Source organism: Apis cerana, linkage group LG12 (genome assembly GCF_029169275.1).
Source record: "Apis cerana isolate GH-2021 linkage group LG12, AcerK_1.0, whole genome shotgun sequence".
In the NCBI taxonomy this organism is placed as follows: domain Eukaryota; kingdom Metazoa; phylum Arthropoda; class Insecta; order Hymenoptera; family Apidae; genus Apis; species Apis cerana.
The window spans coordinates 545,621-561,245 of NC_083863.1; the positions used below are offsets into that span (position 1 = coordinate 545,621).

Genomic DNA, 15,625 nt, shown 5'->3' on the forward strand with positions numbered 1-15,625 from the left:
AGGCAATTCCGAACCGCTACGCTCCTCCTCCTCCTCCTCCTCCTCCTCCTCCTCTGTGGCATCCGACGATGCGAGCGCGGGGAGAAGTGCATTTGCTTTTGGAGCAGTCGACAAATTAGCCGTATTAGCGGGTACAGATTTCGCGGAGCTGGGTTTCCGGATGGATACGCGTGCGGCAAATTATCCAAGTTAACTCGAGACCAGCCATCCCTCCTCTGATGGCGCTGATTTCCGTATCCGTAAGAGCGACTGTATAAACCGCGTATATATCTCGTTCGCGTGCACATCACCTTCGTCGATTAAAAATTCCCTCCTCCTCGCCGATTTTCCACCATTTTGGGGAACGGACGCGAAGAAAAGAATATACGAACGAGAGGGAATCGTCCCGTTCGAATCTTCGCGTTACGAATTTCCCTAATAATACCCGAGTACCACTTATTCGAATCGATATCCCGTCCTCCCGCTTATTCCAAATCCAATCACGTTCTCCCATCTCTCGGTTTATCGGGCTATCGAATTAACAAACGAGTAAGTAAAAGTAAACCGGATGAAAGGAAACGAAAGGGCAGGAAGAAAAGAAGAAGGGAGTGGAGAAATCGGGGAACGAAGGAACGGATGATAATTACCCGGAGAAGAGGGGGGGTACCACTGATCCTGTAGAAGGTATCCCCCGGATATCTGGCTCGTTACACGGTCACGACGGGTATTAACTTGCCGAAGGGTAATCAAGTAATGAATACATCGCCTGCGAAGACCGTACGTATATAAATCATGGCGGAGAGGATGCCAGGGGCTACACGGGGTGGGCCCTTATCTCCAATCAGTACATTGATTGCACGCAGCCAGGTCAAATACCAGGGCTTCGCTCGACGGCTCGGCTCAGACACGATAGCTTATTCAATTTCCGAAGCGGCATTCACCATTCAATTCGGCAGTTATCAGCCTCCACCTATCCCCTATCTGGATTTTGCGCCGCTTTCTAGGAATCGTAGATCCCTCCCCCGAGAAGAGAAAAGAATTGGGTTATAATTCCGGGGCGGAGAGGTCTGGAGAGAAGAGGGAGGGAGAGCTATAAATATGGTTAATTTGATTGCGCGTGGCCCCGAGAGGAGCAGGGTTTTCGCCTTGTAATTGTTCAATTTTATGCCAGGATCGATCCGTCGTTTCCCCGATCGAATCTTTCTTGGTCGATCGAGACGCTAATTCGCTGCGAAAATATTATTGTCGCAATTTTATAACTCGATTTTTAAACTCGAGCGGTGAAGCGTTGTTTCATCCACCATTGGTCGTTTCATTTTTGCTGGAAACGCGTCAGCCCGCAAAATGGAATCGAAACACAGACACGATTACGCGATTATATACATATATTTCCCGAAGCATATGGCTATTACTCAGCATCTATCCGGCAGAGGCAGGCAAGACTGCGCTTCCCGCAGTGTACATAGATAATCGAGCTTAATTAATTGCTCGTGATGCGCGCTCTGGGCTGAGCAAACACATTTACTTATTACCATCCATCTTGAGTGGTGGCTCTCAAGGGGATCGATTTTCTAAGTGCAGCACATGGCCAACGATGACACGAATCGTCCAAGAGTCGGCACGTGATCGGCCGCCAACAAAATCGTTAAACAAAGGCGCGGCCCCCGTTTCAACGTTGGTCTGGATTCTCAACCTTGGCGGGATATTTTTAGCCGTTACAGAACGTTCACGAGTCGTTACTTCTCGTTACACCGGCCGCCATGTAGGTGAAAGAACCTTCCTCGATCGAACAGTGGACATCGTGTCTCGATGATCTGCGTTTTCGTCAGTAACGACCGTTCCAATTCCGATTCAATACACACCGTGTATCGTTGAGGAGGATCACGACTTAACGAAACATCGTTATCTAATGAAATAATATCGTGGCGAGACACGTGCTACCGTGCACTTTGTATCCATTTGGCTAAAATGGAAAATGTGTGTTAATTTGGAAAGTGGCTGCTACGTTAATTAACTAAGAGCTCGATTCTCGGCTAACGCGGGGACTAAAAACGCGACAACCGCGCTGGGGGAAAAAAAATATTAAAACTTGATTAATAATCAACTCTGTGCATTCCTCCTTATTTTGCCATCCGTTTAGAAAACAACGCGAAATGAAAAATATGCCAACGATCGAATCGATCTCTCTTTTTGAACGCATTATTTAATAGATGAGACAATTTAATTCACGCACCGCATCTCTTCCAACGGTTATCACGTTTGACGTTGATCACCATCCAGCCATCGGTTTCCATCTCAAAGTCAACCGATTCAACGGAATCATTAACTATTGTACATGCTGCTACGCTAATCGAGTACCGGGTTAGTTTGCCCATAACGAAGCCGTGCCGTTAACGAGCAGCAGTTAATACTCGTTTACATTAATCGGCACACGTCTGTAGCGCGCCACCACCGGTCCACAGAAGTCTCGGTCGGTGATCGTTATTGACTGGTACAGATCCCTTGGGCCGTAAGTGACATTTACACGATGCATTCAGCGTTAAACTTCCCTGGAGAGGTTGGAAGAGGGGGGCAGAACGTCGTATCTCGGTTCCAGTATCTATACGGACACGGGGTTCCCCTGACAACGAGACAACAACAAACGCCTAATGGCCGGTGCCCGACTCAAAGTTTAATTTCCTGAGGACAGAGGACACTGCTTAAAGTGACCCGCTCCCCTCATTACCCCTGGAACCACGCGTCTTCCGGTTCCTGCTCCCCCTCCTCGTCGTACGCGTCCCTCGATCGAAAATCCCTTGGTTACGTTACGTACGAATTTCTCTGCTCGTACTCCGCGTACGATTATCGAGGCGGAAACGGACGAACTCGCCCCCTTTTCGCGTTCAGATCAGGTTAAACAATAAGCGACGACGATTTCCTGCACCTGAGACGTATCTCGTGACAGTTACATTACAATTTAATCGATCCCCCGACGTGGGAGCAGAATTATGAGCTCGCGCGACGGGAGCAATTTATTCCCCATTAGTGAAAATCAGGTTGTCAGGCGTCCGATGTATGTTAAACCTTGCCTAATGCCCCATTACACTTAGGAACGAATGAGATATACTATTATCCATTTGTTAAAACACGTATACGACGGTATTACATTTTCGAGCTAATTTAGACGAAATACGTAAGTAACCCTTTCATTTTCGTTCGACGAATCGATAATTTAAAATCTCATCTCCGAAGAATTCGAAATTCTCGTTACGAGGGAAAGCGTAGCGACGGAGGGGAATTTAAAAATTCAAATTCGAATGAAAAAGAAATGATAATAATTGAACAGGAGGAAGGAACAACGTACGGTACGCCGGGACTTTGAACCCGGAAATCTTTCGCTTGGCGGGTATAGTTTCTGCACGAGATCCACGTGGTCGTGGCACTGACCCCTGCGAGCCAACCCCTCGTGGTATCCGACGTGCATGCACGGGGAAAAAGTTTGGGGTTGCCACGTATGTTTCTGCCCCGCTGGCTTTCTCTCCCTCCTACAATTCTTATGGGAGATAGTGCATAATGGAAAAAAAAAACGAGTCAGAAGACAGATGGTCGCCACGACTCTCGGCCGTATCAAACGAGTCGAAGAAACAAAGATTCTCACCCGCTCCTCGTACAAAATTCATCGACGAACCGTACTGCGTGCTACTGGTTCCACTCGAAATGAAATAAATATACATCCGTATCCGTTTCACCTTCGATCGCGACCAACAACAAGACACGTAATCATCGATCGGTCGAGAAATTAAATTCCAAATTCGTTTATATTTACATTACGGAGACACGTGTGATCTCTAACGCTCTCGTCTCAAAGTTTACGCAGGGGGGGAAGCAGGGAGGATAACGCGTCTTTGTAAAAGGGGTGGTTTCGAAAAAAAGAGGAAGAAGAGGAGGAAGAGCGACCAAAGAGACGAAGAAAGGAAAAGCGAGAGAGAAAGAGGAGAGTAGAGTAGAGAGTAGAGAGTACAGTCCCGTGTCCCCCGCGTCATGAATCATGCATTCTCATCCCCCAGGAATGAACTAGAGCGCTCTGCGGTCGCGCGACCCGTCCGACAAATAAACAATGTTATTTGTTCTCCGGGATCTCGACCCATTCGCAGCGGTCCAAAAGATTTCGTGAGGATGGTGTGTATGTACGGAAGGACGAGTGTCGCAGTTCCGCACTTTCCGCAAATCGAGAACCGAGGGAAAGGGCGAGGATCCCTTTTCCCTCCTCTCTCTCTCTCTCTCTTTGTCCCTCTCCTTCTTTCGCCTCCTTTCCATTCGCTACCTTTATTTTCTGACAATCGGACCTGTCAACGGCAGAGATGGTGTTTAAACAAGGGGGCAAAGTGACGAGAGATAGACGTATTACTTTCTCTATCCGTGCAAAACGCTATGCGCGTTTATATGAATCGATCGATCGACGGTGTCCGACGATGGATGGGTTAAATTAAGAACGAGTGGTGGTGATGGTTTCGGTTGGTTTACGAGATCGGAATCTTTTTTTTCTTTTTTTTGCATTTTTAAGAGATGTGTAATTTCGATGAATTATTTTTCTCTTTTTTTCTGATGTTGCAGATGAACCGTCCTATTCAAGTCAAGCCGGCGGACAGTGAAAACCGCGGAGGTAAGGACAAGCGATCGAATCGATGATCATTCGGATTTTAGAAGAGTACACTTTCTTTTTTCCTTTTTAGCTCATTATCGTTCACCACGATTGTTCATCATTAACGCGAATTTTTCGAAAGAAGGAAAAATACAATCGCCAATACTATTTCCTTTCGTCGATTTAACGCGCGATGTTGAAAATATTTCGTACAAACATTTAGCTTGATAATGCAACATTGTAATATTTTCGATATTTCTTATATAAGAGCTATTAAAGCTTCACCGATGGAAACGTGTATCGTACAGGTTGCTACTGGAAACTACAATTTGTGTTCGCTTATGGTAGGGCAAAATATATATGCATATATACGTATGTATATATATAACAAAAGCCCTGCGTTATCGATCAAAAGGTTGGATAAAAAAATAACCGGTTTAATAGCGAGCAATGAAATATTTTTATCGAATTGGAAAGCATTCGCTATATAACGTTGCATTAATACAACGTTGTCAACCCATACGTAACTTTCAATCGAGCAAACACAGAGAAGCGTGCCCTGATAAAAATTTCGTTTCCATATATAATACACGCATTCGTTTTCGAGTTAGGTACTATTTATTAATTTCGTATTGAAAATAACGCCGACCATTTTTATTCGCGACCGTTCGTTTTTTCCTTTTTTTTTTTTTCCGCTTCCACGCGAGCTAAATTTTATGGAAACGCACGATGGATGGTCGGGCCTAAAAAAATAAGATAACAATTGACTGGTTATCAGGTTTACACACGCTGTAGCGTGACACGTACAGCGGGAGGGTACGAAGGTATTTTCTTATTACGATTCTTCCTCTTTCGTCGCGAAAGAAATAACTTACGAATTGATTCATCCATGTATCGCAAATAACGTAACGAAGATGATTAATATTTTCGATCGAAAGAAACTGCAAGTACAAGACGCATTTAAGAAGAAATTAACGGACTTTGGCGAACTTGTATCGAGTTACTCGAATTATTTTCCAATTACCGTTGCACCGTGCACGCCTGATAAAAAAAGAGAGCTTGAAAATTATGGAAAATTAAATTAAGAAGGTAATTCGATGCGATTATTAAACGACGCCTTCTTGGATCGTTAAAATTATCATTATTATCATCGATATTAAAAAGTCTCGATCCGGTGACGTATATTTCGGAAACAAGTTTCCCCTCGCGGTATAAATAAAATTTGAAACCGCGAAAATGTGATCACACACACACACACACACACGGTTGTTGCAACTTTTGCAAGGCAGAATGCAATTCCATTCAACTTGGTATTATAATTTTATAATTTCAGTTTGCATAACATTAGTACCTATTTATAATCATGAATGCTCGTGAGGGGAGGGGGAGAGGGAAAGGGAGAGGGAGGGGAGAAATTTAATCAAATATATCATGCACGTGCATATTCTCCTTTTATGAGAATTAAATAATTGATGCTTATGAAACAATTTAGACGGTTAATTTTCGACGAAATATCATACCAGCTTTGGCCAATATTAACTTTACCGATTTAAATACGCGCACTCGTTCGACGTTTAATCGATACGATAAAAATAATTGTCCGTCCAGAATTTTCTCAATGGACAAAATTACCGATATTATTTTCGAACGGAACGAAACGCGTCTGGTCCAGCCTTACTTTCGAACGTAACGAAACTTAATTCGAGTCAATAAAAGCAATTTACGCGATACCCCTCCCCCCTAATGAGACAATTCGGTTCATTTTATCAAAAACAATTAAACTGGACGGCCCTATTATTACCCGTTTATCGTTAAATTAATTATCGCGTTCATAATTCCGACCCCCTTCCTCGACGATTATTAAATTTCCCGAATCTCGTAGGATAAAAAATAACCGAGAACCCCCTCCTCCCATTCACACGCGAAACGTTCATAATCGTTTAGAAGCTCCCTCTCACGCGCTTCGCATGGAAAGCTGCCGCGATGTTCGCACGCATAATGGAATATCGCGAATAACCCGTCCAAATATCGGTTCCCAAAATTCACGGAAACATGAACCCAAAGAACGTGCATTCTGGCCGAGTAGGTAGCCGAGCAATTCGGCCAACTCGATGCCTCGGCTACCTCTCGAAGCTGTACGCTCAAACGGGCCTGAATAGGGGGAGCGCGCGCGAGGTAAATCGCGCGAAGGGGGAGGGAGGAGCGAGGCTTGGAGGGGCAAAGTATATCGAGAAGACGAAGAAAGAGGGTAAGTAAGGGGAAGGATATCGGGGGAGGGAAACGCGTGTGCGAGAGGGGAAGAGGCGGAGGAGGCGGCAGATGAAGGGGCCCCGTAATTCATATGCTAATCTGGCGTAGATGCCATTGTAATCTCCGGTCGCCCGCCTCGCCGCGGCCCCACAAAGCCCCGGCTTGACGCGGATGCAGGAGGAGTGATCCAGAGCTCAACGCTGTCACTGCTTCTGCTTCCACCGTCTTACTTACCACCGGCTGTAACCAACGCGTATCCACGTAGTCGCAAGAGTTCAATCACGGTGTTACCGAACTTCGTCAACGATCCGTCTTCGCGAAGGAAGACGGAAGGAAGGAAGGAGGGAGGAAGGAAGGAACGTGGTATCCTTTTGTACCCTTTCGCGTATCAACTTTCTATCAAGGATCCGGTGTTGAGGATCGTGTTAACTCGCTCGTTTCACCGGTCTTGCCTTTCGTCGCGCTCGTACCGGAACGGAGATAATTGAAGAAGGTGTTGGAAGGATAAATATCTTGTTACTGAAAATGTCGAAAGGAAATTTAATTCTTTTTTTTCGTGCTGTCAGATATATCGTCCAATTACATTTAAGCATTTTATCCCTGTCGTGGACTCGCGCGAGAAGGAGCTAAAATTCTAAAATTCTTTGCTTCCCACGTCGAACGAACGGCGATTAAAATTTTCAATACCGTAATGGATCGGAAAATTGTATCGATGGGAGCCGGAATTAAGCGTACAAAGACGGAAACAGATTTGAGAAATGCGTATCTCGCGCTGAAGTTGGCCGAGCTGTAGACCAAGTTCCCCGCGAGTGGATAAGGGTGGTAGCCGGAGCAGCTAGTTGAGCAAGTAGATAAGTTTCGATCCCTTGGCGATCCGACTTGCTTCCTACCGCCATCGCTCGCTCGCCCTACCATGTTCGAGCAGATAAACGTATCCCGGGATATCGGGACTCTCGAAAGCTTCCCTTCATTGCTGCCAACTTTGAGCCGGCCGACGTGACGCAGGCGCGGTTCGCTTCGAGTGGCAAGAAATCCTCGAGGATTACGAGAGGACGACGACGACGACGACGACGACTCGTTCCTTCGATTCGAACGATGGTGTAAATAGGGGGCACAGATGAAGTTACGTATGGGTCAGCAATTACGGCGCATTTAACAAAGAGGATTTATTCGACGACACGAGAAGGTGCTTGCTTTTTTCCCAACGTGATGACGTTCGTCGTTCAAGCGGGATATTTGAACAATTATATCGGTTGATTTTTAGAAGGCGCGGTATTTTTGGAATGCTCGTAATATAATTTTACACGCGTTGAATTACGTAATCGAGAGAGTTTTGAAATTAATATTAAAAATAAGTGTATTGACACAGGGATTAGGTCACGCCTGAATAAAAATTGCTCGCTTCGAAGTTTGCGCGCGTTAACTCTCGGATCGTTTCATGCATAATTTTTCGAGGACCTTTGGAAAAATAAAAGTTTTAAAATATCGGAGAACCGATCGATTATAGATAAAAATTACGGTTTAAGCTTGATTGGGTATTATCATAAAAATACAGTGTCATCGAGCGTTCTTCCTGCTGTTGAGTAAAAATACCCGGAGAGTGGAAAAAATTTTTCAAATATAAAAAAAAAAAAAAAAAACGTTACGCGAAATGTAATGCAAACGAAAGTTTTTTTCCAACAAAATTATCGTACAATTATCGACAAAGTAATAAAAATTCCCCTTGTTTTAATTTCGAAGAATCAAAGAAAGAATTATTAATCGTTAACGTAAAAAAAAAAAAAAAAAAGAATTAAACAGTTTCAATCAATCCCTTCGATGAAAAACTTGAATTACGTTACTCTCTAAAATAACAGAGAATACCTTGCTCCATCTTCAATTTTTTTTACACCTTGATATAATCTTCCTCTTTTTCTTCTTCTTCTTCTTCTTCTCCTCGTTCCCCTAATCGAATCAACGCGATAATAGCGGGTTAAGAAAACCAATCTAAACGAAGAAAGATCGAAACGAAAGGAAGAGAGAGAGAGAGAGAGAGAGAGAAAGGGGAGGGGGAGGAAAAAAAAAGGAAAGGATCATCGTATTAGCGAGGCGAGGAGGGCCGATAAAAGGAAGCACGGTGTCAAACAGTATGTTCGCTTTGTTCTCCCAAAGTCCAGCGAGAAGATAATTTCCCGAGGGTTAATTCCTTCCTCGATTCCTCGACTAAGGCCTTATATAGGAAGGGAAGCCGCGCGAGCACGTTAACACTTAGCTCTCGAGCTCGACAAAGGTCCAATTCTCCCCGTGTCCCCACGGTGCCCCCACCCCTCGCCCCCTCGTGGAACAAACGCTCGATGAAAAGTACTCGGGGCTAGGGAGGGTGGGGGGAATTCGCTGCGAAGGAATGGGCAGGAAGGAGGGGGATGGACGAAGGGGGTAAGAATCCGTGGAGAAACGGGATGCAACGAGGCTGCAAGTCAGGCGAGAATCTAATTTCCCGAGACAAATCCTTAAATGTGCCCCGGAGCCTGGCTCGAAGGCGCGAGTCAACCCGCAGCCAGCCTGGAATGAGCCTCGCGTCTAGCAAGCCGCGACGACGGCGACGGCGACGACGACGACCTTTAACTCGGTTCGCCAATTTTGCATTTCTCCATAACCTCGCGCGAGAACGCGTCATTAAGTTCATTCACGCGCGGGAACGCGCGGTGAATCGAAAAGCGCGAGAAAAGGCGATGGAAAATTTTAAGATTGAAACTCGGATTCTCTCTCTCTCTCTCTTCCTCGATCAAACAAATATTAAATATTCGATACAAGGATATTTTTTCGTCGAAAATACGAAAGGATAAAGTAAGGAGGAACTAACCTGTATTTTTACATTCCAGTGAATCTACGCGGAATAATAGCGATTGAGGATTGAATATTTGTCGTTAAAATATCGATTTTTTTTTTTTTTTTTTTTTGTTTTCTTTTATAACCGAGTAGTTTAGAGTAGAAGATCGTATTTATGATATTAATCGCGTTAGGATTTTCAAGTTTGGAAACGGAAGAAAAACGGTGGGAGGAAAGAATTTATTTAAGAAAGTAGAGCGGATAGAGCGATGCGAGGGATACATATAGGCAACGACGACAACGATTTGTTGGTGTTTATTACATTGGGCCCAATGGCATTTCTTTGTTTTCTGTTCTGTATTCCAGAGTGCATGATGGACGACGGGAGCACCAGTGCCATCTTCTGGAAGTAGGAGGCACCGGTGGCGGCCGCTGAAGGTAACTTCGACTTCCAGGAGATAGCTAGCTTCCTTCCAGTATCTCTATTCTTCTTCTCCGCAAATCGGCAGAAGGAGAACCTCTCTAAGAGAAAAAAGAAAGAAAAGAAACGAATTTTCCTCTCTCATCACGCCATCACCGCTGATTCAGCCAGCACAGCTCGCCGCAAAGTTCATTTTGCCGCTCGCTAGTGTTTGACCCACGAATTCCTTCACGAGTTCCTTCCCATCCTTTTTTGTACACCAATCTCTCCAATCCTCCTCGCCCGATGCACGACCGGCGTATATATATATCTGTCAAAATTGTCCGTGTATTTCCGCGATCTCGAATCGATCTCTGCACTTTGTACTCTCTTTCCTGGACAGTAGAACATTGATTTCTTCGAAATTTCCAAATTTCTCTTTCCACGGATAATTTAGGATCGATCGGTCACGCCTCCGTGCGGATATCACGTCGCGATTCACCAATATTTCTCTCCAACGAAATTTCCGCCTCTTTTCGTCGATTTTTGACAAGGAGAGAAAGAAAAAAAAAAAAAAAAGAAACGAAAAAAAAAAAAGAAAAAAAAATGGAAAAAAAGATGGCCATTCGATTCCACGATTCTGATTCGCGGCAACGATTATTCGATCATACTCTCGAAGAGACCTCTCCTCCGTTCTCCCTGAATCCATTTCATCCGAAAAAAACACGGATATACAACGTGATACGCTATAAGGTATATTATAAATGATGTTGTGCGTGCCCACATGCGTGAACCTTTATTTAGTAGCCGTAAACTTGTCGTTCGTGTTTTTTGCTCTAGTTATTGCGCACCGGCAATATCACACTGTTTAAAACCTCGTTTAAAAACGGCGGTGTCCGAGTAGACGCTCTTCGATAGATCCAATACGCGGATAACGGTTCTTTCCTCCGATTCCGACCACGTTCCGCAATGATGACAAAATGCTTTTCCTTTTTTTTTTTTTTTGGAAACGTGTAAACGAAACAAACGAAAACGAATCGTCTTAGAGCGTCTACCGCCGTATATCTTGTTATACAGTGACTACCTATTTTTTTAATTCCGAAGGCCGAATACATATATATATATCGTACAATCCAGGATCCTTGATTAATTCCAAATCCTCCTCCATTTATCCATTCGTATGGGCAACCACCTTAAGCGTATATATATATGTATATATGTATATTGTATATGTATATAGAGAATTATGTATACGTATACATATATATATATATACAGTGTTATACCGCTCTTTACAGCTATGACCATAAAATAGTGGCTCGCTCGTTGGATGTGTTGTCTCGTTCGTTGTCGATGTGTTTTTTATCACCTTTGTAAATATTTTCTGATTATGATGTCAGCTACGTTTCTCTTATTGTATTATTACTTAGATTATGATTCTTATATATATATTTCATATATATATATATGAAAATTTTTTTGTCCCCTCTTCTCCTCCCCCCCGCTCTCCCATCCACGAGTTCCCCATGAGAAAATTTTCATCATGATCCCTAATTTGATCCAGTACGTCTTTTCTCACGTAGTCCCAGTCGATTTTTTGTGCACACCCACGATTTACTTATTTATCATTATTATACAGGGGTACACGTACACACAGGATAGATACGCAGTTCAGATACGCAGATATTTCTAAAGGATAGAAGAAAGAAAGGAGATTTTTCGGTGATATAATGAATTTCAAAGGAACTTTTTGTCTTCGAGGTATGATTCTCGGATGCAGAATTTGATTTTCTTTTTTTTTTTTCTCTCTTTTTTTACGAGATCTTGAAGGCGAGAAAAATTATGAAAATTATAGAGGGAAAGAGGTTGGGACAAAGTGTAAAATAATCGGAGATAAATTACACGTAACACGTTTTCTTTCTATTAAAACGGTTGCAATTATCGTCAAATTGCAAATAACGAATCGCAAGCCATGACCTGAAAATTGCTTATCGACGATCGAGATTCGTGGCTCGATTAATAGCATGGGAATTTTCGATCATTATTACCGTAGATTTAACCGTGATTAGAAAAATAATAAACGACACTTACGATAAATCTTGTGAGCGCGCTTGTCACGAGGTAAAAAAAAAAAAAAAAACCGGTGACTCGTAACTCGAAGAGAGAAAAAAAAATGTTCCTTTCAGAAAATAAAATCTTTGGAACGGAAAGAAATCGAATTTTCGAATTTCTTTCGAGCAAAAATGAAAGGAGACAAACGTGTAATCAGGCCCATAATGAAAACGAAACGACGATCTCTTGCCTATTCTCGGGTTAGAAATAGCTGCAGATTGTTGAAAGATATTAATAATAATAGAAAGAAAAAAATCAATAAGTGGCGTGTGACCCTTTATAAGCGATATACTGACCTCAGCGGCATGCGGAACACAAGGTGGTAACGATTGGATTAATTCGGAATAAGAAGATAATTTATATCGTGTCGAAAAATGGGAAAATATTTCGCGAGTAATAAATTTTTCAAAGGCTAAGTCGAAAATTAATTTGCGAAAGCGTGGAGAACCACCGCAAGTTCCGCTCGTAGTTGAGTCGCTTGTACGCCCTATCTACGTTTTTTACGCGAATCCCTGGTTTTTTCTCCATCTGTTTTCTTCGGCTTGTGGTGTAGGACGTAGGATTGGAATTGATTGAATTGATTTTTCACTTCCTTTTATTGTCGTTATTTTGTTTCCTTTCTTTCTTTCTCTTTTTTCCCCCCCTTTTTTTTTCTTTCCACCTTTATATATATATATTAATTCCCCCGTTGAAATACATTTATTACGTCTCTGTTCACACGTTTGTACGTCGTGTTACATATATATATACTATTTTTTACCAATGTCAGTATTACGAACGATATATATATATATTTTATTATATTTGTCATTTTATATATATATCCGTATAAATATTATCCGTATAGTGGAACGCATATGTGTATACATATACATTCGTGGAATTCCCGTAGATGAATGTAAAAAGAAAAAAACGTTTGAAAAATGTAACGTCTGGAAAAAATGGCCGCGTACAACTACGCGTAAATTCTTTTCAATCGGGCACAGATCGTATATGTATATATATCGATATATACATATAGAGAAAAAAAAAATTATATACATAGATGTGCATATATGGATTCATATATATATATGTGTATCTATAACCCCTTATCTCCTTCCCCCTTAGGATGGTGGATGCTGGTGTAACCGTGTAACTTTGTCGTTTTCGGTGTTTAGCCGCAAAATCTCTTTTTAATGCCTAAAAATGCGCTATAAGCGAAATCGTATCGATCGTGATTCACGTATTAACGGATTCCTTTTTCTTTTTTTTTTCTCTGTTCCCTCTATTATCAACGCGCGGCCGACCCGCAGACAGAAAGCTGTTCGTGGGAATGCTCAGCAAGCAACAAACAGAAGACGATGTCAGACAGTTGTTCACTGCCTTTGGCACAATAGAGGAGTGTACCATCCTCCGAGGACCTGACGGCAGTAGCAGAGGTGAGTGAAACAAACATATAATATAATTTATTACACTCTGAATTTTTTAACGACTCTCCCAGAGAGCTTCCTCCTCCCTTTCTTTCTCTCTTTCGTTTCTTTTTTTCAAATTCTTTCCACAATTTTTTAATATAAATTTTTTAAACGCTGCGAGTTATTTATAGTCGGAGGAAGGAATGGGGTTTGCGGTTGAATTTTATACGCTTTGATCCTTTCTTCTGATATTATCTTCCCTCCATTCTGTGTTTATTATACCGTACGGAATAATTTAACGAACGCGTAAATAAATAAAAGTTAATATATAAAAAAAAAAGAAATTTTGTTATACGAGGCGGCAAAATTAACGACAATATTTAAAAAAGAGAGGCAAGAATCTTTATAAAAAAGAGAAACAGAGAGGAAAAATAAAATCGAGATAAAGGATCGTTCGTAACAAAAATTGGTCGTCGTGTGGCAATTTACGTCGCGAAGGAGAGCGATTGGTTCGAAAGGAGGGGAGGAGGCTCTTGCGATGCAATTCTGACATCGATGCGGACGAATAAATCCTACGACTGATAAAAAGGACGGTATTCGATGGTATTCGAAGATTTGCTGCGCCCGCTGTGTTTATGTACCTGTTCCAGTTGCGTGGAAGAAGTAGCGGGGGTTCACGGGTCGGTAAAGATTGCCTCTGGAATGATGAACTGCAAAGGAAAAGAGGGAGGGAGGGAGGGAGGGAGAGAGAGAGAGAGAGACCGGAGGAAGCTCAGACGGAGGCAGGAAAGGCAATAATTTCCGCTGGACGAGGCAGTGAAATTTAAATATTTTCGTATAAAAATGAATACCACGAGTAATGGGTAAATCGTCGATCGACGAGTTTCTGAAAGATTTAACAGAGAAGGGAGGGGGAATCGTGATCGACGCAAGACGATTAAAGGCGGGTTTTCCTTGGACGAGGAATATAAAAAAGGAGAAGAGAGAGAGAGAAAAAAAGAAAAGACAGGTGCGAAATGTAATTAAACTCCATCCTCGTGAAAATAAATCTCACTTTCAACGGAGTTAATAAGATTTCGGTTCTCAATGGATGATGTAACGTCTTTGGCGAAGATGCGACGCGGTGGGGGAGGGATTCTTGTTCTCTGAAGGTAAGAAAAGACAACAGCGCACGATGCTCCGCGACACGATGCTCCTTTGCTTTCGAGCTCGAATCTCGTCTCCTCTCAAACCCTTCCTCCTCCATCAGCCGCCTCTGTTCGCTATTCCTCGTTGTACGTTTCCCTCCGTCGCCGTCTTTCGGCCCCCTTTGTCGAAAAACGGAACGGCTTTTCATCCTCTTTCTAATTAAAATCACGCGATCTGTTTCTTGGGACGCACACCAGGGGGCCGGTTACCGATTTCAATTCGTCGACGAACTGTTTATCCACCGACGGAAGTCGAGGTTCCGTTGAAGTAAAATCTCACGAGTCGATGAAACGCGATTCAATCCGAGTGATTAATCGAGCGTCAGAGAAAGGATTGTGAAAGGATGGATCCATCAACGAGAGGGCGATCGATTTCTTCGCGAATAAGATTTTTCGATCGTAGAAAAAAGGGAGGGGGTAACGGGAAAGTTTGTTCGACGACGATTCCAATACGTCACGGAACGAACTTGCGTTAATAAATTTAATTGGAACGATGGTTAAACGGCCGTAGCCAAGTTTCGATGGACTGGATACGGTTTCTATCGAAAGGCACCGATCGCTTATTCCGTGCAACTCTACCGTTACATCCCTCGTCCTGGTTCCATCCTGACGGAAACTTTCCGAACACGCTTCATCACCGGTCGCTTGGGCTCGCTCGAGTTTCATAACTAGCTAATCCGTGACGTAATAGAGAGATCAGGAAGATCTCTCCTCCACGACTTCATCTGTGTATCGCTTTAGGTCTACCGCACCAGCCAATAGAGTTACGCGTATATAACGCATAGTGCTTTAATTATAAATAAGCCTCGCTTCGATTACGATCTTCGTAGAGAACGTGTGAATTTGGCTTAAATTCGTGCCCTTAAACTTAAAG

General features: G+C 42.9%; 1 protein-coding gene across 39 annotated transcripts in view; it reads left to right on the top strand.

The window, feature by feature from the left end:
- LOC108003954 (CUGBP Elav-like family member 4) overlaps window positions 1–15,625 on the top strand; it is a 540,361-nt gene that overhangs the window by 458,658 nt on the left and 66,078 nt on the right. For 33 of the 39 annotated variants that reach the window (XM_062082767.1, XM_062082753.1, XM_062082770.1 and 30 more), the window contains 2 exons: window positions 4,573–4,621; window positions 13,466–13,591. In XM_062082767.1, coding sequence (XP_061938751.1) covers window positions 4,573–4,621; window positions 13,466–13,591 — 175 coding nt within the window. The remainder of the gene's footprint in view (window positions 1–4,572; window positions 4,622–13,465; window positions 13,592–15,625) is intronic. The other 6 variants (XM_062082792.1, XM_062082771.1, XM_062082790.1 and 3 more) reach the window with 1 other exon arrangement.